Source organism: Aquarana catesbeiana, linkage group LG05 (genome assembly GCF_042186555.1).
Source record: "Aquarana catesbeiana isolate 2022-GZ linkage group LG05, ASM4218655v1, whole genome shotgun sequence".
Taxonomy (NCBI): domain Eukaryota; kingdom Metazoa; phylum Chordata; class Amphibia; order Anura; family Ranidae; genus Aquarana; species Aquarana catesbeiana.
The window spans coordinates 503,549,945-503,572,335 of NC_133328.1; the positions used below are offsets into that span (position 1 = coordinate 503,549,945).

General features: G+C 37.9%; 1 protein-coding gene across 2 annotated transcripts in view; it reads left to right on the forward strand.

The window, feature by feature from the left end:
• SNTG1 (syntrophin gamma 1) overlaps window positions 1-22,140 on the forward strand; it is a 1,290,858-nt gene extending 1,268,718 nt beyond the window's left edge. For both annotated transcript variants that reach the window (XM_073631576.1, XM_073631575.1), the window contains 2 exons: window positions 4,742-4,852; window positions 6,952-22,140. In XM_073631576.1, the coding sequence (XP_073487677.1) occupies window positions 4,742-4,852; window positions 6,952-7,122 (282 nt within the window). In that variant the 3' untranslated portion in view covers window positions 7,123-22,140. The remainder of the gene's footprint in view (window positions 1-4,741; window positions 4,853-6,951) is intronic.
• The last annotated feature ends 251 nt before the right edge of the window (window positions 22,141-22,391 follow it).

The following is a 22,391-nucleotide window of genomic DNA, read 5'->3' on the forward strand; positions in this document are numbered from 1 at the left end:
TATGGCATTTACAAAATAGAGGATAGATTTATGGGCTTTTTTAGCGGGACTGCAACATTGCGGTGAACAAATCTAATCCTATGTGACACTTTTTGGGGACCAGCGACATTATTACATTGATCAGTGCTACTGATCAATGTATAAATGACACTGGCAGGGAAGGGGTTAACACTAGGTGGCGATCAAAGGGTTAACTGTGTTGACATGACAGAGATCGCTATTCCTGATCACTGGGAACAGCAGATCTCTGAAATGTCATCTGACAGAACGGAGATCCGCCTTATTTACATAGGCAGATCCCCGTTCTGTCTCTGTATACCACAATCATGGGTCGCCGGTGGACATTGAGTCTGTGGGGCCTGCGGTGTGCAGCAGGCGCGCGTGCCCACAGTTTCACATGCACGGACTGTCGTACACCTACGGTGGGTTCACGCAGGAGAGCTGACCTCCCGCAGTATAACTGCAGCGGCTGGTCGGAAAGTGATTAATAATCACTCTATATTGTGTTTAAGTTCTTTACATTCATTTAAAGAGTAATAACAACAATACAACACAATCGAAAACACAAGCAACATTCATAGAATAAGCAAAAGAAAAAACAGTAGAAAACCATATGGGTTTCGTAGACACCACTATATAAATATAATTACAAACATATAATAAAAGGTGTATCCCCTAGGAGCTTATCCTTACAACCATATATATCATATTTCTTACCCAAGAAAGGAGGCAAGAGACATGTGAGAAGTGGAGGCAATTCTCTTCTAAATACAAATACTCTTTCCGATCTTTCTCCTGTTTTTTGAAAAAAAATTATTTTTTTTTATTATTATTATTTTTTTTTCATGTTTTGGCTGATCATGGGGTGGTAATAATATTTTGGCTGATCATGTTGTGGTCATAATGTTTTGGCTGATCATGGGGTGGTAATAATATTTTGGCTGATCATGTTGTGGTCATAATGTTTTGGCTGATCATGGGGTGGTCATAAATTATTTGGCTGATCATGGAGTGGTCATAATGTTTTGGCTGATCATGGGGTGGTCAGCTTTTGTCACCTCCCACTGTAGTTTTGAACATTTCGCCATTCATTCCTATGGGGCCAATTTTGCCGCAAAAACGACGATATTTTGTGAACCATTCAGAGAAACGTTCCACAAAGTAATAGCACACCAATCGGGAACAATCCGCACGTTTCGGTATATTACTGTCTATGTAGTGTAAAAGCCGTGGGAGGAGTTAGGGTGGTAAATTTGGCTATAATAAGAATAATATATATGTGAGATAACAGTAAGTGGTATTTCTATGCAAGAACACTTAATTATAATATTTTATACTGTAGCTATTAATGGAGATTTCACATAAACTCATAGGGCAACAACATATTCACTAATCCATATTACTGTGAATACAAAAACAATAAAAAATCTTCCATCAATAAACCCTGCATCATAAAATGGATGGTATTGGGGAAATAAGAAATGAAAAGGGGGGCAGGGGGCAGCAGGAGACAGGTGTCAGGCAGGACTCATCCAATCACCCAGCCACTATATTTTTTACACATTATAGGGCAGGGATATGCAATTAGCAGACTTCCAGCTGTTGCAGAACTACAAGTCCCATGAGGCATAGCAAGACTCTGACAGCCACAAGCATGACACCCAGAGGCAGAGGTATGATGGGACTTGTAGTTTTGCAACAGCTGGAGGTCCGCTAATTGCATATCTCTGTTATAGGGTTTCCTCCACATCTCCCTATCTCCCCTCCTCTAATGCATTCTCATTGCCCATATATCTTATATAGACCAAAGACTGTTTGAACTCAAGCCAACTTCTCCAAGTTCCATAGAATTTTAAATAGGAATCATTTTGTAAGTGTATTAATTCTTACATTAATCTGGTACTATCTACCTCTCTAAACCATTCCAATATCGCTGAAATTTTCTTTGATTTCCAATATTTTGGGATCAATGTTTTCACTGCGTTCAACAAGAATGGGGTAATAGACATTCAAATGTTTTTCCTTGACTCACTTGTAGCATGAAACCAACATTGCCAAGGGTCATGCCCAATTTCAGAGTCACTGATCTTCCTAATTAAGTTTAATACTTTTTTACAATATAACTGGATCATTAGGCAGTGCCACCATATATGGGCATGTGTTCCCTCGCCCCCACACTCCCTCCAGCATGCAGATGACACTCCTGGGATATCTTATGTAATTTTAATAGAACATAATACCACTTAGTTAGCAGTTTATAATTCATTTCTTTTATCCCCATAACAATTTAGGTGGAGTGTACATAATAATCTATAACTTTACGTTTTAAGGCTTCTGGGGATGGGTTGATTCAATTCATGTTCCCAACCCCTGAGAAGACTTGAGAACTCAGGGTCCTGGGATGATATCAGCATTTTGTACTGTATATATTAGAAATGCTGTGTCTAATTACCATGCCCCCCCCCCCCCCCCTCCGGTCTATAAGTCTCTCCAATGGATAGAGCCCACAAATTGAAAGGAGGGGTTTTGGCAAGGAATCCACAAAATGCTGGAGTTGCCTAAATCACCAGACATCCCAAGGTGAAGAGCCATTCCTGCCTTGTAGTTCTAATAGTGAGCAAAGGGCATTCCCATTCAGAATGTCCTTTAATTTCAAACAATCTGAGGATGTCCATTTTAAATAAGTCTTATGCCTCGTACACACGATCGGACTTTCCGCCAACAAAACTGGAATTTTGTCCGAACGGCATTGGCGCAAACTTGTCTTGCATACACATGGTCACACAAATGTTGGCCAACAATTACGAACGTAGTGACGTACTAGATGTACTACATGGTTTTTCAGCTCTTTAGTGCCACCCTTTGGGCTCCTTCTGCTAATTTTGCGTTAGTAGAGGTTTGGTGAGTGTTGATTTGTGCTTTTCTTTTCGCGCTTTTCATTTCATGCTTTTCAGTTCATTTCTGAATGGCCGTTTGTCAACCAGACATGTTGCGGAATCGGAGGAGATAACGTGTTATTTATTATTGGCCTTGGAGTTATTGCTTTGACATTATTTTTTTGGTTGCAAAATGATTTGATTTGTTATATTTTCTATATTTTTGGATGCATAGAATGCACTTTTTGGTTAAGTTCTATTGGCAGATAGCATGTCTATTTTTTTTTTTCTAACTAATGCACAATAAAAAAAATGTGGAGAATAATACTTGGCTATGTGTTTTCCTTCAAATGACAGTTTGGGAGTAGGTAGCTACATTTTAAAAAATACAATGTAAAATTGACAAGGGACAGTAACATAGTTGTATCTTTGACCTTATAAACTAGGGGATAATGGTGTTGTGGTAACTTGCACAAATAAAAAAAACATAATAATATTATTCTTGATATCACTAGAAAAAAAAGCCTTTGAAAATTTGTTTTCAATAACTCCATCAGTATCACCAGCAAAGCAGCTTTATTATTATCCCATTAAAGAAGAAGAGAATTGTGCGCTGCATTTGGAGATTTCATAATTTGCCACTTGACGAATGTTAATTCCCCATTACGAACGCTAGTTTACAAGACAGATGTCTGACTACCCATCGCCATTGTCAGGCACTGGCTTTCCTTGATTGGAGTTCAACAGCATGACACCCCCTCTATAGATTCTTGCCTTGCTATACGTGCGGTCCAGTTCCCTTGTTGGCGTTATCCTCTGGATCTGGCACCCACGGATATTATGCTTCAATTGGTGTACTAGGTGACGTCTGGCAATGGTGTTGGCTGCTCTGTCTTGTAGACCTTTATCAGTAGCTTAGAATAAATCAGTGATGTCGCTTATGCCCTGATGAAGAGAAACTTCTCGCGAAACATGTTGGCTGACTAATCACGAATGATTTTTGAACTAACTACTCTATGGTCAATTTTGATGTTTTTGTATGTCTGTTATGCATATACATTTTTAACATTTTGTAATAAAATTTATTTTTACTAACTTGTGCGGTACTGGCTTACCACTACAGATACACCATCTCCCTGAAAAAATCCCACCTATCCAGAGAGAGTATCATCTCTTTCTTTATTTTTGTCTCTCAGTTAGGGATTGGGAGCTCTGTCTCTGTTACTTCCTGTCTACAGCCCAACCATCTATTTTTATTAACGATTTTTTTATGATATATGCTTTTTATTATACTAGTGGAATATTGAATTTAATTATTAATTATGGGTGTATGTGTATAAGCATTATTGGAGAAGGAATGATGCAACACAGTTTTTCACATACCGGTATATAGATCTATATTGATATTAGAGTGACACTGAGTGATTACAGCAGCTCAGGGCTTATATATAGGGTACATATAGTTTAGAGTATAACTGCGCCGGAGCAAAAAGAGTTTGTTTACAAAGAGAAAGATTTTCTAGAAAATAAAGGTAATATTGGGTGCCTCCTGATGTCTGTTTTAAGGGAAGACTTTCAATGTTAAAACTGTAAAAAAGCTAACCAATGTAAAAGGTGATATTTTAATTGTTGGTGTTAGCGAAAGTCGCTAGTTGAAGATTTTTTCTACATTCTAATAAACTAAAACAATTGTGGATTATTATTTATTTGTAAAATAAAATACAGTTTATTATTATTTATTTGTAAAATACAGCTGTAGGTGTTGAGATTTATTTCTCACTCGTGAAACTGCCCTACAACTTTACTGTACACCTCTTTTCTGATTGCTGAGCTGACTGCACCATTTTTGATGTTTTATTTCTAAGGCTATACTATGGAGGTATAAATTTTCTCAACTGAAAGGCTCTTCAGATGATGGGAAAAGTAAAATCAAGTTTCTATTCCAGAATCAGGATACGAAACAAATTGAAGCAAAGGTAAATGTAAACCAGCTTTTGTTCCTGTAGAGTAAAATTGTTGGATTGTATTACGCTAGGTAAGCTCTAATAAGCTGGAAATTGTAATAATGTAATAATTAAAATAAAACAACAATTCATTTTTACAAATTACTAAACAGGTGAACATTAGGCGGAATAGGTAGATATAGACTCATAATTAGTGTATATTTAGTATATACAATATATTAATAGGATGGTAGTCATTATCTGTGTATATATACAGTATATCTTGGCTTCTTTAGGTTATTGTAATTTTATTTTGATTAGGTTATGCCAGTCTATCACATAAAACTAACATTGAACTATCAAATTACTTTAACCACTTCACTGCCACCAGCGCAAGAGTTATGATAGAATAGAACTGCTTCCATCTGGCCAGCTCAGTAACCTTTATGACGGCTGCTTTCCCTTCTGTCATAAGCTCATAGCCACTCCAGAAACCATATACTTATGCCGTGTACACACGACTGGACTTTTCTCCCGAACTGGTCAGACGGAACAAATCCGTCGGACAATTCAATTGTGTGTGGGCTTCATCGGACCTTTTCTGTCGAAAAATCTGTCGGACTTTAGAAATAGAACATGTTTCAAATCTTTCCGACGGACTCGAGTCCGATCGAAAAATCCATTCGTCTGTATGCTAGTCCGACGGACAAAAAAGGACGCAAGGGCAGCTATTGGCTATGAACTTCCTTATTCTAGTCCGGTCGTACGTCATCACGTTCAAAACAATAGGACTTTGGTGTGATCGCGTGTAGGCAAGTCCGTTTCATTGGAACTCCATCGGAACTCCGTCAAAAAGTCCTTCGAGGTTCAGTCCGACAAAAATTCCAGTCGTGTGTACACGGCATTATAGTAGAAGGGTCCCATAGACACTGCTGCTTAATTCCTTGCTGTGATTAGTGGCTGACAAGTCACTGATCCCTTCCAGCCATAACAAAATCTATGACTGAACATGGAAGTGTTCAGTACTGAGTACTTCCTTTTTCAATTATAGGTGCAAAGTGGCTGAGGAAAAAGGAGATCTTTCGCTAGCTGAAAAGTGAAACTGATTAGCTGTGGGCAGGCGGGCAGTTGATGTCACAATCTCCACCTCAGCCAACCATTCACTAAATAAAATACAAAGCTCCTACTAAATAGTGGAGGTGTGCTAAGACATACGTTCTGTATATTTTGCAGCAGAAAGGAAGTGTCTCATACTGCTACCAAAACACAATGGCCCCTATTCTATGTAGCACCAGCTACTACAGTATATTACAGCATAAGCAGCAGCCAGTCTTTTCTGGCATGCAAATGCTTTGTTAGGTCCAAGCTGGACTAAACAAATTATTTAAAGTGCCAGGGAACCTGGAATTCTGGTTTAAAGTGACCTGATGATCATTGTTTCTGGGACTAAAAAGTGATAAAAAATACCAATTTTAAAGTTGCCACCAAAAGGTTGGGGAGAAATCTTCCAATAGGTGTACAGTACCTTTTCTGGTGACATCCTTTTAGGAGGGAGTTTCCCCTCTTTAAATGGGATTTCTTCTTATTTCCTGTTATGTCTCCTGGGAAAGCAGACAGCAGTTTTAACTATTCCTTAGTGTATTAAAAAAGGTTTTTTTTTTGGCTTTACATAAACATTAAGTAATAATTGAATAATAATAACATTTAGTTGATGAGACAATTCATTGATTATAACTATTGGAGTGCTAAATTTACAGGCTATGGCAAGATCTATGCAAGCATTTAGTTTCAAGCAAGCCTTGCAACAGTTGAAGAGTAACCTTAGAGGAATTCCCTGTAACTTGGGATTTGAAATGCTCATTACACAGAACTTCCAGTTTTGTTGCAAAATTGGTGTGCAGTCACAGATCATCCCCTTATTGGCATGCTATTATTATGCATTATGCTGCATTTACCCATAAACCTAATCAGAAAACAGAATCCCTGGTACAGGGTACCAGTGGTGCTTAAATGTTATGTTTGCACTAGTAACATAGACTGAATAGAGACAACCAATTTTTAAACATACTGTAAAAATAATTAAAGAAATTTATTAAACTAATATTCTCTGTGCTGGCAATTTATCTCTACAGGAGCTGGAATTCTCCAATCTTTTTGCAGTCCTTCACTGCATTCATTCATTCTTCGCTGCTAAAGTCGCTTGCTTGGACCCTCTATTTGTTGATAGCCAGGGAGCTGCCTCTTCATCTGTATCAACTTCTGGTGCCACAGCGAGTGTTTGTAAAATGAAATATTCAACTTAACCTGTCCAAATAGGAAGGCACTCACCTACTGAGAATACGCAAACTGTGAACAGATATTTAAAGAATGGTGGATCAGGAGACTTGAATTGCTACTTTTTTATGCAGAAAAAAAGCATCTTATGGATTTATGACAATTACGTATTGTTCAGCCTGGAAGATACCACTTGCATATGGCAGCTGGAAAAGCAAAGGTCTGTGTTCACTACAATAACCCAGGAAATTAAGGACATATTTTTATTATTTTCTGTGTTTTAATGTTAGTGTACAAATATGAAAAATAAAACAAATAAAATGGCTACATGAATATAGCACTTATTTTCTAAGGTTGCAATGTGAAAGTGCCAAAAAGGAGAAGGATCTTGATTATTTTTATGGAAAGAATACATGTTAAAGTAACAAATAGAGGAAGGCATTTTATAAGGCAAACCGTAGTAACCCCCAAAACAATCTCCTAGGAAATGTACTAAAAAAGCTTATCCCATGGAAGTTTATAAGGAAGCAGATGATTTCTTGTACTATTTATAGCCTTATTAATTTTTATGCTTGCATTTATTTTCCTACTTTGCATATTTCTTCATTTCTGACATTAAAGCCATGCAAATACTTGACAAAGTGAGCATTGTTTAGCTGATATTTTATAGGATGATCCAGTATCTGTATGTAAACTGATCATAGAGTCTGTCTTGGCTGAATCGATGTAGATTATGTAAATGAACAGGAGAACTGGTTGACCATATTGGCTTCTTTCATCAAAGAATGCATTTTAGCATTGTTCTTTTTTTAGTTTATTTATTTGAACACATAGTTTTGTAGCGCTACATAAAAGGAATATTTATTTTTTAAGGACTTAAATAATAATAATAATAATAATAATAATAGGCAGATTTTATTAAATATTTATAATTAATGTTTTGCGCCAGGAAGGTATAAAAGGCGCACATCAATCCATCTCTGTATTTATAAATTATTATTATTATTATTATTATTTTTATTTTTATTATTAAACTAGTGTAGTACCTGAATTTGATTTGGTATTAGCCTTTTGCAATTTCATTGTACACAAGCACTCAGCAGATTGGGATAGACAAGGGCAGGACTGTGTTGAATTGTAACTGTGTTGTCAAGGAGCATGCTGATAGGAAGGGGAGAGCAGACTGATAACCTCAGATAGATGGAGTAGAGAGAGGACACCTTTTTGTATTGCTTAAAGCGGGGGTTCACCCACACCACCAAAAAAAAAAATATTAAAAGCCAGCAGCTACAAATACTGCAGCTGCTGACTTTTAATACATGGCCACTTACCTGTCCCAGGGTCCAGCGATGTCGGCTGGGGACGCCGAGAACCCGCTTGGTTCTTGACAGCTGCCGCCGCCATCCTAGGTGAGGGAATCAGGAAGTGAAGCGTTGCGGCTTCACTTCCCGGTTCCCTACTGCGCATGCGCGAGTCGCGCTGCGCGTCCCTAGTGGTCCCCGCTCTCTCCTGGGAGCTGTGTGTTCCCAGCAGACAGCGCGGTCGGGACGGGAAGAGGCATAGACTCCCATGGGAGTCTATGCCGGAAGTGGGTGCAAATACCTGTCTTAGACAGGTATCTGCACCCCCCTCCCCCCTGAAAGGTGCCAAATGTGACACCGGAAGGGGGGAGGGTTCCGAAAAGCGGAAGTTCCATTTTTGTGTGGAACTCCGCTTTAACTGTAAAAAGGTGTGATCCACCTGGCTATCTGGAAATAATGGTTCATGGTCTGCAACAGTAACAATTTCTCCCCTGTGACATTTTGTTCTTTTTTTTACTGAACTTCAAAACAAAAATAGCTAAAGACAGAATTACATTACTTATAGTTGAGCTGTTTTAACTTTCAAAGTATTTTTAATTCTGTTCACTCAGCCTTATTTTAATTCTGTTCACTCAGCAAAACAGCCACAGGCAAATTATGGACCTCTCCAGAAGACTACACTGCAGTTAAGCTGGTCCAGGACCCACCCCAGCCTGAGGCACACTGATGAGGTCATCCTCCTGCTCTACCCTCCTATAAACATAAAGTCTTAATATGCTTAGAGTGCCAGCTCTCAGATTTCTAGTTTAAAGTGGGGGTCCACCTATCTATCGTTTTTTTTTTTTTTTAGTTCATTCACAAACTTTTCTTCTCAGCATTACATACTCACATATTGTGTGTAATATGTCCGCCTGTGTCAGATTTCGTCGGAAAGAATAACTTATATTATTCACTGCAGGCGGTTTCCATCTTCATTGTGGGCATTTGAAGCCCACAAGCATTTATTTCCTGGATGTGGGGAATGCTGTGCTCCCAGCATTCACCGCTCATTCCCGCACATGCTCAGTGGCATCCTGGGAAGCCTGAGACTAGCTCCCAGGAGTCTGGGAGAGGCTAGAAACACGCCTACTCCCATGGGAGGAGAACCAGGAAGTGCAAAGAACAATAGAAAAATAAAAGGTAATTACAGCGATTTAAATTTTTTTAAACGGCATGTCAGCATCTAGGCAAGGAAGAGAATACATACAGATATTGTTCAAAATTTGGGTTGAACCCCGCTTTAAGTCCAAACCATGGTAAGAATTATAGGAGGCTAATATCAACCCATATCACTGTGTATAAATATTTAAATGATGTTCTAAAGTACACATAACTGAATGAATGTTATATACTGTATGTCTATGGCTTCTTTACAGCCTAACTCCAGCTTTCTGTCACGCAAATTACTGTACCCATACGTCAGTATTTTGACACTAAATACCGTTGTTATGGCAGCAGCTAGCTGCCATAACTGCGGTAATTTCAGGAATAGCGTGCGTTTCTCTTTAAGATGAAAGTGGTCTCTCTGGCAGAATTGCCGCAAGATCATTTTGTAACTGTGGCGGGAGAGGGACCCCCCCTACCGCTGCGATCCAGTCGTCCCAGCTGCTTACCGGAGCCATCAGTAGCAGTGGAGATGATAGCGTCCGCTCCCCTCACTGCCTGTATGCCAAGTGAGGCAGTGTGGGGATTATTGTATTTTTGTGTAAATTTGAGATATTAATTTTTTTACCCCAATTCTGACATTTAAGAGGTCCTGTCATGCTTTTTTTTTTATTACAAGGGATGCTTACAATAGGAATAAGTGCCCCATATTTTTTTTAAAAAGAACAGTGTAAAAATAAAAAATAAAATGTAAAATAAATAAGAAAAAAATTAAATTTGAAAGTGCTTTGTTCTGACAAGCTCGCGCGCAGAAGTGAAAGCATACGTAAGTCACTCCCGCATATGTAAATGGTGTTTAAACCACACATGTGAGGCATCGCTGCAATAGTTAGAGCAAGAGAAATAATTCTCTAGATCTCCTCTGCAACGCAAAACTGGTAACTTGTACAAATTTTTAAACGTCGCCAATGGAGATTTTTAAGTGCCAAAGTTTGTCGCCATTCCATGAGCGGACACAATTTTGAAGCGTGACATGTTGGGTATCAATTTACTCGGCGTAACATTATCTTTCACGATATAGAAAGAAATTGGGCTAACTTTACTGTTTTATTTTTTAACTCAAAAAAGTGTACTTTTTTCCAAAAAAAATACGCTTGTAAGACCGATGTGTGACAACAATTATTGCAATGACCACCATTTTATTCTCTAGGGTGTCTAAAAAAAAGTATATCTATATAATGTCTGGGGGTTCTAAGTAATTTTCTAGCAAAAAAATAAAAATATTTTAACTTGTAAACTACAAGTGTCAAAAAGAGGCCTGGCCTTAAGTAGTTAAAAATTGTTTATCTGGGCCAAGCTAATGCTAAGAATCTGTTTCCTTTACCAATTGTTGTGCTGCATAAACTGTATGTAGAATCAGGTACATACAACATACAGCACTCTGTAGTGGCAGCAAGACAAGGACTTCCCTCGCTCTCAGAAACAAAATCAAGTTGGGCTGATTTGCTGCTCAGCCACTAACATAAAGCTTTATTTTTTCCGAATAAATACAAGGCTTCCTATAGTTGGCTGAGGTGGAGAGGTAGGAGGATTATGTAATAATCTTGAGCTCAGCCATCAGAAGAAGCTTTGTACTCGTTCATAAAATACAAAGCTTTATGTGAATGGCTGAGCAGTGCTTAGCCCAACTCGATTTTGTTCTGGGAGCAAGATGAATAGTCTCACTGCCAGAACACAGCACTGTATTTCTATATGGCTTATGCTACAAACAGTTTTCTATAGTGATGACAGTGGGTTGGTCCAAGCAAGCTATTTTAAAGTGACAGAAAGTTTAAGTTTGGCTTTAAACACAAAGTATTATAACTATCATGCTTTGGTTCACAGGAGGTTTATCAAATCCAAAAAATGTAAACTTTCCCCAAACATAATGGCAAACTTGAAGAGGTCTATAGGAGACAAATATGATTATTTTCACTGGCCTTGTTCAAGATGAATTTGTAAACTTTTGTTAAAAATGGCAACTGTGCACTGCAAACATTTTTTAATTAGTTCATTTGACATGCTTTGGGAATGTCCTAAACCTGCAAGTGGCATTGTTTACAAACATCAGCAGGACATGTGTCATTAACCACTTGACATCCAGAAGGTTTTACCTCCTTCATGACAGACCATTTTTGCTATTTAGCAGTGTGCTACTTTAACTGGCAATTGTGCGGTCATGTAACACTGTATGTAAATTAAATTTATATAATTTTTTCAAATAATGGAGCTCACTTTTGGTGGTATTTGGTCACCACTGGGTTTTTTTTATTTTTTGCTATATAAACAAAAAAGGACTAACGTTAAAAAAAAAAAAAAAAAGAAAAGAAAAACAATATACTTTTTGTTATAAAACATATCCAATAAATTCAAAATTCTTCATAAATGTAGGCCAAAATGTATTCTGCTACATGTCTTTGTTAAAAATAAAATCCCAATAAGTGTATATTAATTAGTTTGTGTGAAAGTTATAGCATCTACAAACTTGGGTATATACAGTATCTCACAAAAGTGAGTACACCCCTCAAATTTTGTTGCCAGCGGTTTAGACATTAATGGCTGTGTGTTGAGTTATTTTGAGGGGACAGCAAATTTACACTGTTATACAAGCTGTATACTCACTACTTTACGTTGTAGCAAAGTGTAATTTCTTCAGTGTTATCACATGAAAAGCTATAATAAAATATTTACAAAAATGTAAGGGGTGTATTCACTTTTGTGAGATACTGTATATTTGAAAATTGATCAGTCCTGTTGTACCGATGGCCTATCTAATTTATTGAGGACCTTAAAATGCCAGAACCATACAAATACTCCCCAAATTACCTATTTTGGAAAATAGACCATCTAAGGTATTTAGTAAGAAGCATAGCGAGTTTTTTGAAGTTGTAGTTTTTTGTCACAATTTTTTGGAATATTAAGAAATTAAATACATTTTTCGAACATATTTTTTTTCATACTGTCACTAGTGCAGTAAAGCATCATTATATGACTGGTTTTGTGGTGATCAGGCATACAGGAAGTTAAAAAAAAGATTACCGTAAATCCTTTTTTATTTAATTTTGTAACATTTTTTTAAACATGTTTTTATTTTATTTATTTTTTTACTATATTTTTACATACCTTTATCAGAGTAGTTCAGTGTCACTACAGTAACACTGTACTACTCTGTAGGTGATCAGGGATTTTTTTTTTACACTTTGATTGCTGTTACATTAATAATCACTGGAACAGCAAAGTTTTGAACTGCCATGAATGGGTTATATTCATAACAGCTGTAAATACTATTATGTGATGTGATTAGTCCACAACTACCACATAGTACAGGGTGATGTAATTGGCCCAGGTACCATGTGATAGCTGTGGGTCAATCACAACATCCCAATACTAAGCACAGCTGTTATAAATGAAACCTATTCATAACAGTTGTGTTTATGTTGTGATCATGTGATCACATAGCGATCATGTGATATCCCAGCAGCCAGGTACCTGGAGCCACAATCCACTGTGTTCGATGGACACCTCGGTCGCAGGAGCACGTGTTGCATGCCCATCAACCGGCAATGTACATGTACATGATTGTGCCTAGCTGTGTCGTCCATCCACAGTAAAGTGGTTAAGAAGCGAGCAATAACACCACTGAATGACATATGTAATCAAATGGACCAGGTATCATGTGTGATGCTATTGACCATTTGGTCATGACAATATTTGGTCAATGATATCACCCAACATTCCCAGCCCCTTTGTTTACATACAAAAGCCAGTCAGGGATCCATCAGTTGCAATGGAAGTAGCGGCTGAGCAGTGTATCAACCTCTTTTGGCAGTGGGTCATTATGAATGATGTGGATCTTCATTTCTGGATTGCTCAATATGATTGACTTTGGATTTACAGTACATGGGGAGACTTTTTATTTCCTTTGAATAAAGGGCATTTTCACAGTGTGGGTGCTTTTATTTACTATTTACATTTTATTGTCAATAAGTGACAAGAAGTATTATGTACTCCATACTTTACCTGGGGAGGAAAAGTGAATAAGGGTGTTCCCCTTATTCAATAAGGGGCTTCTTAATTTTGATAAGTCCTCTCTACATCCTTTTTGGAGTACAGGATGTGGGGATGAGGCCCTTGTTACTGCCTCCCTTTCCTGACCAATGTGTCTTCATGCCTGGATAAGGGTCTTTATAAATCTTTAAGAAGACTACATGCTTTTTTGGCTCATTACTTAACTGGCAGTACACATTGTTGTAAACAATGTGTACTGTCCTTCTGAAAAGAAATGTGGGGTCCCCCTAAAAATTGGGTCGAATACTTTGCAAAGTGGGACAGCAAAGTCTCCCCCTTTGCAAGGCACCTTGTCCTCATGTTAATGTGGAAAAGGACCTCATCCCTATATTTTGTCCCCCAAAAGGGATGTGTGGTTCTGCAGGGAGGTTAATGGAATTCGGGATCTTCCTTTTAGAACAAGGGGGCCCCCAGAAATCTGCTCCCCTAGACGTATTGAGTATGGGGTACATAGCACCCCTTGTTCCTCATTCACAAAAAATGTAAATAGAAAACAAAAATACCCACACCATGAAAAGCTAATTAGAAAAAAAAATAAAAATAAAAAATGTCCCCGATGTTCTATATCAATCACGTTGTCCAGTGATGTACAGTACCTTTAAAAAGTATTCACACCCCTTGAAATTTTCCACATGTTACAACCAAAAACAAAAATGTATTTTATTGGGATTTTATGTGATAGACCAACACAAAGTGGCACATAATTGTGAAGTGAAACGGAAAATGATAAATGGGTTTCAAATTTAAAAAAAAAAAATATCTGAAAAGTGTGGCGTGCATTTGTATTCAGCCCCCTTTACTCTGATACCCCTAACTAAAATCTAGTGGAACCAATTGCCTTCAGAAGTCACATAATTAGCAAATAGAGTCCACCTGTGTGTAATTTAATCAGTATAAATGCAGCTGTTCTGTGAAGCCCTCAGAGGTTTGTTAGAGAACCTTATTAAACAAACAGCATCATGAAGGCCAAGGAACACACCAAACAGGTCAGAGATAAAGTTGTGGAGAAATTTAAAGCAGGGTTAGGTTATACAAAAACATCCCAAGCTTTGAACATCTCACATAGTACTGTTCAATCCATCATCCGAAAATGGAAAGAGTATGGCACAACTGCAAACCTACCAAGACATGGCCGTCCATCTAAACTGGGCAAGGGGAGCATTAATCAGAGAAGCAGCCAAGAGGCCCATGGTAACTCTGGAGGAGCTGCAGAGATCCACAGATGAAACGAAAATTGAACTTTTTGGCCTAAAAGCAAAACGCTACGTGTGGCATAAAACGAACACTGCACATCACCCTGAACACACCATCCCCAATGTGAAACATGGTGGTGGCAGCTTCATGTCGTGGGGATTCTTTTCTTCAGCAGGGACAGGGAAGCTGGTCAGAGATGATGGAAAGATGGATGGAGCCAAATACAGGACAATCTTAGAAGAAAACCTATTAGGGTCTACAAAAGACTTGAGACTGGGGCGGAGGTCCACCTTCCAGCAGGACAATGACCCTAAACATACAACCAGAGCTACAATGGAATGGCTTAGATCAAAGCATAGTCATGTGTTAGAATGGCCCAGTCAAAGTCCAGACCTAAATCCTCTCTAGATGTGCAAAGCTGGTATAGACATACCCAAAAGACTTGCAGCTGTAATTGCAGCAAAAGGTGGTTCTACAAAGTATTGATTCGGGGGAGCTGAATACAAATGCATGCCACACTTTTCACATTTTTATTAGTAAAAAAAATTGAAAACCATTTATCATTTTCACTTCACAATTATGTGCCACTTTGTGTTGGTCTATCACATAAAATCCCAATAAAATACATTTACCTTTTTGATTGTAACATGACAAAATGTGGAAAATTTCATTTCTATGAATAGTTTTTAAGGCACTGTAAATCTATGTAATCATGATGGTCTGCTGACTATGGCCAATGCTTTTCCTTTTACAAATTATAGGTTTTGGATGGCTGCTGTGTGTCAAGGCCAAGGAATGCTAAGTGACATCATTGACCAAATATGGTTAGGACCATATTAAATAAATTAGATCAACCAGGATCCCTAGCCCATTGTATTTGCAAACAGAAAGAAACCAGCTGGTTGTAGCATTAACACTACTGCGGCTTACCAGCACACATCTGAAGTTCTAGTATTAGCACAATAGTAGTGGTACAGCCTGTAAGAGACTGGCCCCTGGCTGGTTTGTTTCTGTTTGTTAGCAAAATGGCTAGGGCTCCTGGATGACCTAACAAACTAATAGAATCCCCATTCAGTTTTTTGACCTACACAAGCTGGCCAGGATCCCTCATTTGCTGCAGGAGTAGTGGAGGATGTAAAAAGGAGGAAGGTTCCTTTGAAACGTATTACAACCCCCCACTATCCACCACAAGGCAGGCATCCCAGTGCAGAACGCTGAACATTGGCGGGACTTTTAACAGCTGCCCAACCCAGGCTCTGTGAGCAGGCAGAGAGAGATACACACCAATGCAATTCCACACTGACAGCTTTTTACTCCACAAGCCTTTGTACTGCTGATACATGCTGACAGCCCTGCAGTGCTCCTATCCAGTTTCCATGCTGACTATCAAGACTTTATTATGTAAGTGTACTATTTTTCTTGTTAAATAAATGGTTATCATTTTACAAATGAGGATCCTGCGCTGCTATCTATTTGTCATTTAATCCAAAGGGTGCTTCAAGACTCTGATTAGACCCCCCCCATGCAGAGCCCCACATCATTTTGGGGCATGAAATGTGGGGATGAGACAATTTTTTGCCATCACATGGTAACTTCCCACTGATGAAGACATGTGGCATGGTATGCTTAAGGAAGAGAAGGTACAATCCAGCTGCTTCCCTCCTTTCTTAGCCATCCTGGCTGCATGCCTGAGTATTTGTGTGTTTTAAATCTTCCTAGGGACCCGCAAAGTTTTTCTTTTTCATTAAAGAGACATTACACTTTTTGTAAACAATGTGCACTGTCCCTTTAAGAAAAAATATTGTTATGGACCCCCCTAAAAATTCAAAAAATACCCTTTTCCAGGCATGCAACTTGGGTGGGTAAGAAAAGATGGAGAGCAATGAGCATGCACCTATTCTCCATCCATAGCAAGCCACATGCCCGTGTGGGGGGCAGCAGAGCTTGTCCCCAAGTTGATGGGGAAGAGGGTGTCATCCCCACATCATGTCCCCCAAAATAATAGAAGTCCATTACTAGAAAAAAATAAACAGTGTCCCATCATGTAAATTCAACTTTAAACATGTTGTCCAGCAATGATCCATACTGCTACTCCCCTCACAAATGACAGATCCCAACCAGCTGCTGTATGTAAACAAACTGACATGGAATGCTGAGTAATATCATTAATCAGTTATGGTCATGACCATATTTGTTCAATGATGTTGCCAGGATCCTTTCTGGCCAGTTTGTTCACAAACTGAAGCTGGTAGGAATCTGTTATTTTCAGTGCAAGTTCTACCACAGCAAAATGACAGTCTATCAGCTGATGATTGTTAACAAACATGAGTAAAGAGTTCAGGTAGGTTGAACTGCAAATAGGATGGGTTTCTGTTAAATTCATGTTTAACCCAAACTTGGAGCTCATCCCTACATATCACCACTTTAGCCAGATTCAGAAAACAAGGAGTTTATCTATAATGTCAAGATTTGTGAGTGGAGGGGTATGGGCAGGTGAACTGGCTAAGTAAGACCAGTTTGTTCACCATTTCAGCAAACTGCAAACATGAAAGGTTGAGTTGAATTCATATTCAGCCTGACCCCAAAGCTCATCCCTACATATCACTACAGCCCTGGCCAAAAGTTTTGAGAATGACACAAATATACATTTTCACAAAGCCTGATGCCTCAGTTTGTATGATGGCAATTGGCATATACTCCAGAATGTTATGAAGCGTGATCAGATGAATAGCAAATAATTTCAAAGTCCCTCTTTGCCTTGAAAATGCACTCAATCCCATAAAAACATTTCCACCGCATTTGTGAAGAAGGCTTCAGGATGCCCAAGAAAGTCAAACAAGCGCCAGGACTATTTCCTACAGTTTATTCAGCTGTGGGATGGGGGCACCACCAGTGCAGAGCTTGCTCAGGAATGGCAGCGGGCATGAGTGAGTGTATCTGCATGCACAGTGAGGCGAAAACTTTTGGAGGATGGTCTGGTGTCAAGAAGGGCAGCAAATAAGCCACTTCTCTCCAGAAAAAAACATCAGGGACAGACTGATATTCTGCAAAAGGTACAGAGATTGGACTGCTAAGGACTGGGGTAAAATCATTTTCTCTGATGAATCCCCTTTCCGATTGTTTGGGGCATCCAGAAAAAAACCTTGTCTGGAGGAGAAAAGGTGAGCACTACCATCAGTCCTGTGTCATGCCAACAATAAAGCAAATTAAGACCATTCATGTGTGGGGTTGCTTGTCAGCCAAGGGAGTGGGCTCACACACAATTTTGCTTAAGAACACAGCCATGAATAAAGAATGGTACAAAAACATCCTTTGAGAGCAATTTATTCCAACCATCCAAGAACAGTGTGGTGACGAACAATGCCTATTCCAACATGATGGAGCCCCTTGCCATAAGGCAAAAGTGATAACTAAGTGGCTTGGGGAACAAAACATCAAAATTGTGGGTCCATGGCCATGAAACTCCACAGACCTTAATCCCATTGAGAACTTGTTGTCAATCCTCAAGAGGTGGGTGAATAAAAACCCCACAAATTCTGACAAACTCCAAGCATTGATTATGCAAGAATGGGCTGCCATCAGTCAGGATGTGGCCCAGAAGTTGATTGACAGCATGCCAGGGCGAATTGCAGAGGTCTTGAAAAAGAAGGGTCAACACTGCAAATATTGACTCTTTGCTTAATGTAATTGTCAATAAAAGCTTTTGACACTTATGAAATGCTTGTAATTATACTTCAGTATACCATAGTAACATCTGACAAAAAGATCTAAAAACGCTGAAGCAGCAGACTTTGTGAAAATGAATGTTTGTGTCATTCCCAAAACTTTTGGCCACGGCTGTACTTTAGCCCGATTTGAAAAACAATGGGTTTACTTATCATTTCAAGATTTGTGGGTGGAGGCATACAAGAGGATTTTGATATTCCCCGTGGCCATGTACATCCAAGATCTTGCTGCTTTTTAGCTTCAAACAAGCAAAAACTTTAGATAAATTACTCAGTATATTTGTATCTGTCTGCTAAATCCTTCTGGCTACATACTGTAGACAGCTACAAGGTCATAAATGAGTGATATGTCCTAAATAATAGATTTGATAAGAATTGGATATATAGAATTACCTCTTTCTGTGAAGTATTTATAATAACTTTCACTAAAGATCTTTCCTACATTTGCTCAAGGGTATATTTTAATGAAAACAGCTCATTGTATTTATTCTGGATAAATAATAATAATAATTTAATCTTTCTTGACAGATCTTTTTTTCTGGTCCCAAGTATCCCTAATTGATAGCCCCTCTATTAATGTTAGTAACATTCAAAGAAAATATTAAAAATGTAGGATATATACATAATGTTATATCCTGTGAAAAAAAAATAGCAGAGCATAACAGAGTTGCAGATAACTGCTGTGCTTTCCCTTCATGCTCTTCCTTTCAGTTTCATGCCAACCTTGTGTGTTTATCATAGCTTTCTTGGAAAAGGAAGTAAATATTAACAACTAGCAGATAGATTCTACATAAACATCTAACAGAGAACAAAAGATAGACCTTGTTGGTAGGAAACAAGAAACTTTTTTGATTTCCACAAGGTTTGTAAAACAGATCCTAATGACAGCTGGAAATTGTTGGAAATGTGAGAAACTGTACATCCAGAAAAGCAAAACATTTATGGCCCATGTACTGTACACAAGCATGAAAAATGCAGGGTTTTTACAAGTAAACTTTTTCTTAACAAATCTGCTTGCTGGTCTATTGTATTCAGATGCGCTCAGATCTGGGCGCATCTGTTAGTGAAGGTAATAGCTTGTTTGGATTAGCTTGGCCCACACAAACTACTTTAAAATGACAGAAAGCTGGAGTTCAGCTTTAAGTAGGTTGGTTAAAGGAGTAGGGAAACCACAGATTTTTACTATTATTTATTGCTTGTTGTGCACATTTTAAGTAATTTATATTGAGGTTTTTAGCATTGTATGCATTCACATATATATCTTTGTACCTTCTTCTGAAGTATTTACACAGCTGTTAGGGTTTATTTTTTTTTTTTTAGGAACACAGACTATATGCAGTATATTATTATGCCCTGTACATACGGTCGGACATTGATTGGACATTCTGACAACAAAATCCATGGATTTTTTCCGACGGATGTTGGCTCAAACTTGTCTTGCATACACACGGTCACAAAAAAGTTGTCAGAAAATCCAATCGTTCTGAACGCGGTGATGTACAACACGTACGTCGGGACTATAAATGGGGCAGTAGCCAATAGCTTTCATCTCTTAATTTATTCTGAGCATGCGTGGCACTTTGTGCGTCGGATTTGTGTACACACGATCGGAATTTCCGAGAATGGATTTTGTTGTCGGAAAATTTTATAGCAAGCTCTCAAACTTTGTGTGTCGGAAATTCCGATGGAAAATGTGTGATGGAGCCCATACATGGTCGGAATTTCCGACAACAAGGTCCTATCACACATTTTCCGTCAGAAAATCTGACCGTGTGTACAGGGCATAAGTGTTAGATACTAACAGATACTGTTTAACTGATCTATTGGTTTTAATACTTTCTAAGTCACAGATCTGTTGCACATATGCATATCAGATAAATTAATTCTGACACAGCTGCCTGCTTGTTTCGTCTGGGTTAAATCTGTATTAAACTGAAAACCAAAAATGTAATATATTGCAGCTTACCAATTACTAGATTTGTTTTCTTTTTTTAGGCATTTCCTCTCCTGGTGATCTAACCAGTAACACATCTCCTGTATTAACGTGTCCCCACTTTGGATAAAGGAGCACAAAGGCATAGCAAACAGCAGCATTGTTAATCTGGGGGAGAGGGGAATGTTAGTTGTACTAGCAGATTTCGATATACTATCAAATTGAAGGCAAACTCTAGTTCATACTGCAATTCTATAAGCAGTTGCAGCAAACATTTTTTTTTTCTTCGTTTTGGGATAAAGGTTTTACATGAATAAATAAAAGCTAATTATAAGTACCACTGCTAGTGGTAAATTGTTTGTCTCAACTGTGATAACTGAAACATTTTTAGGAAAGCTTTTCCATTGAAAAAAAATAGGCTTACTGGCTGGGTCATCAGGTGAAAATAACAGAAAGCTTAAAAAACAAATTGCAGCCATCACATCTAGGAATTTGTAAGTAATAAAGGCAGAGACAACCAGGCCACTTTTCTTTTTTTTTTTTTTGAAGGATGTCAACAATGGCAGTTCCCATTCTTCTCTCAGTGCAGTTTTCAATAAGAATAAACAGTCATACTTTACAGAAGTGTTTGTTTCTGCATACATGAGATACAATTGGTGCCAATATCATCCTAAAAATAAAACCCAATATGGACCATTATGGACTAGGTACATCCAACTTATAGCAATTTTCACTGGCTTTGACCAAACCAAGTGTATTTGCTTGAATACACAAGATGCTGACTTACACATCCTGTTTCCACTGCTAGCTAAATTAGCAAAATTGGGTCAAAAATCAGATAATGTCAATGGATACTGTGCAGAACTTTGTGCAAATTAAGGTATGTACATCTAAAACAAGAGATAGGGAGGATTTTGAAAGTGGCATTCTTCCATTTCACTAGGTAAAGAGGTCTCAAACAGGAACCAAATTTAATGTAAAGTGAATGAATCCTTATTCTTTCTTGATTATCTCCCTTTTATTTTATATTAAATACATTCTGCAGTTCCCAACATCTTAATTTCTTTATTTCATCCAGCATTGTTGCCTCCATAATTATACAGTATAACTGTAGTCAATACACACTACAACGATATTACTTCTGCTTCCTTGGATAAATATTGTGCTTTCTCAGGAACAAGGTCCTGTCTACCAGTTGTATTTTTTTCTGTAAATAACAATTGTATATTTGTTTCCCAGACTGTACAGAATAATGGAAAATGTTTGTGCTTTGTAAATAATAAAGGTTAAAGTGTAACGAGGTTATGTATTTCCAAAGAAAAAAAATTGTAAATAATATTTTTAACATCTAAACATGAATTTACCTAAAAATAAATTCTCAGTTTGATGCAGTAATCAATGCTGCTGACTAAAGCAATACTGAGTGTGGCTATCACTATAAACTTTAAGTATCTTTAGCTGTTATATTTCAAGAGTAAAGGAATGAAGAGAAAGTTAATTGGATTGTATGTAAAGTGATTTGATTTTTATACAAAGAAATTATACAGGTCACTGAATGTTCCATCTAATTAGATTATATATGAATCAGTTATATACTAAATTTGAATAAGAGGATGAAGTATTTAATTGCTGTGTAAAAGTATAAGAGAATAAAATATTTTCGCTGATGTGTAGCTTGTTTCATAAACGCAAATTGTTGTGTTTCAGCTCCACAATAGGTTTGTTTACAAATATCACAAAACTAAATGATCTGATTGTACATTTCAAAAATCCTAATTCAATGAATGTAGTTTATACCAACAGGATGTCTGGTAAATTTGCAATGTATACAGGAGATGCATAAATACTAGATTTCAATAATCGGAAAAATTAAGATTTAATTAGAAATCAAAATA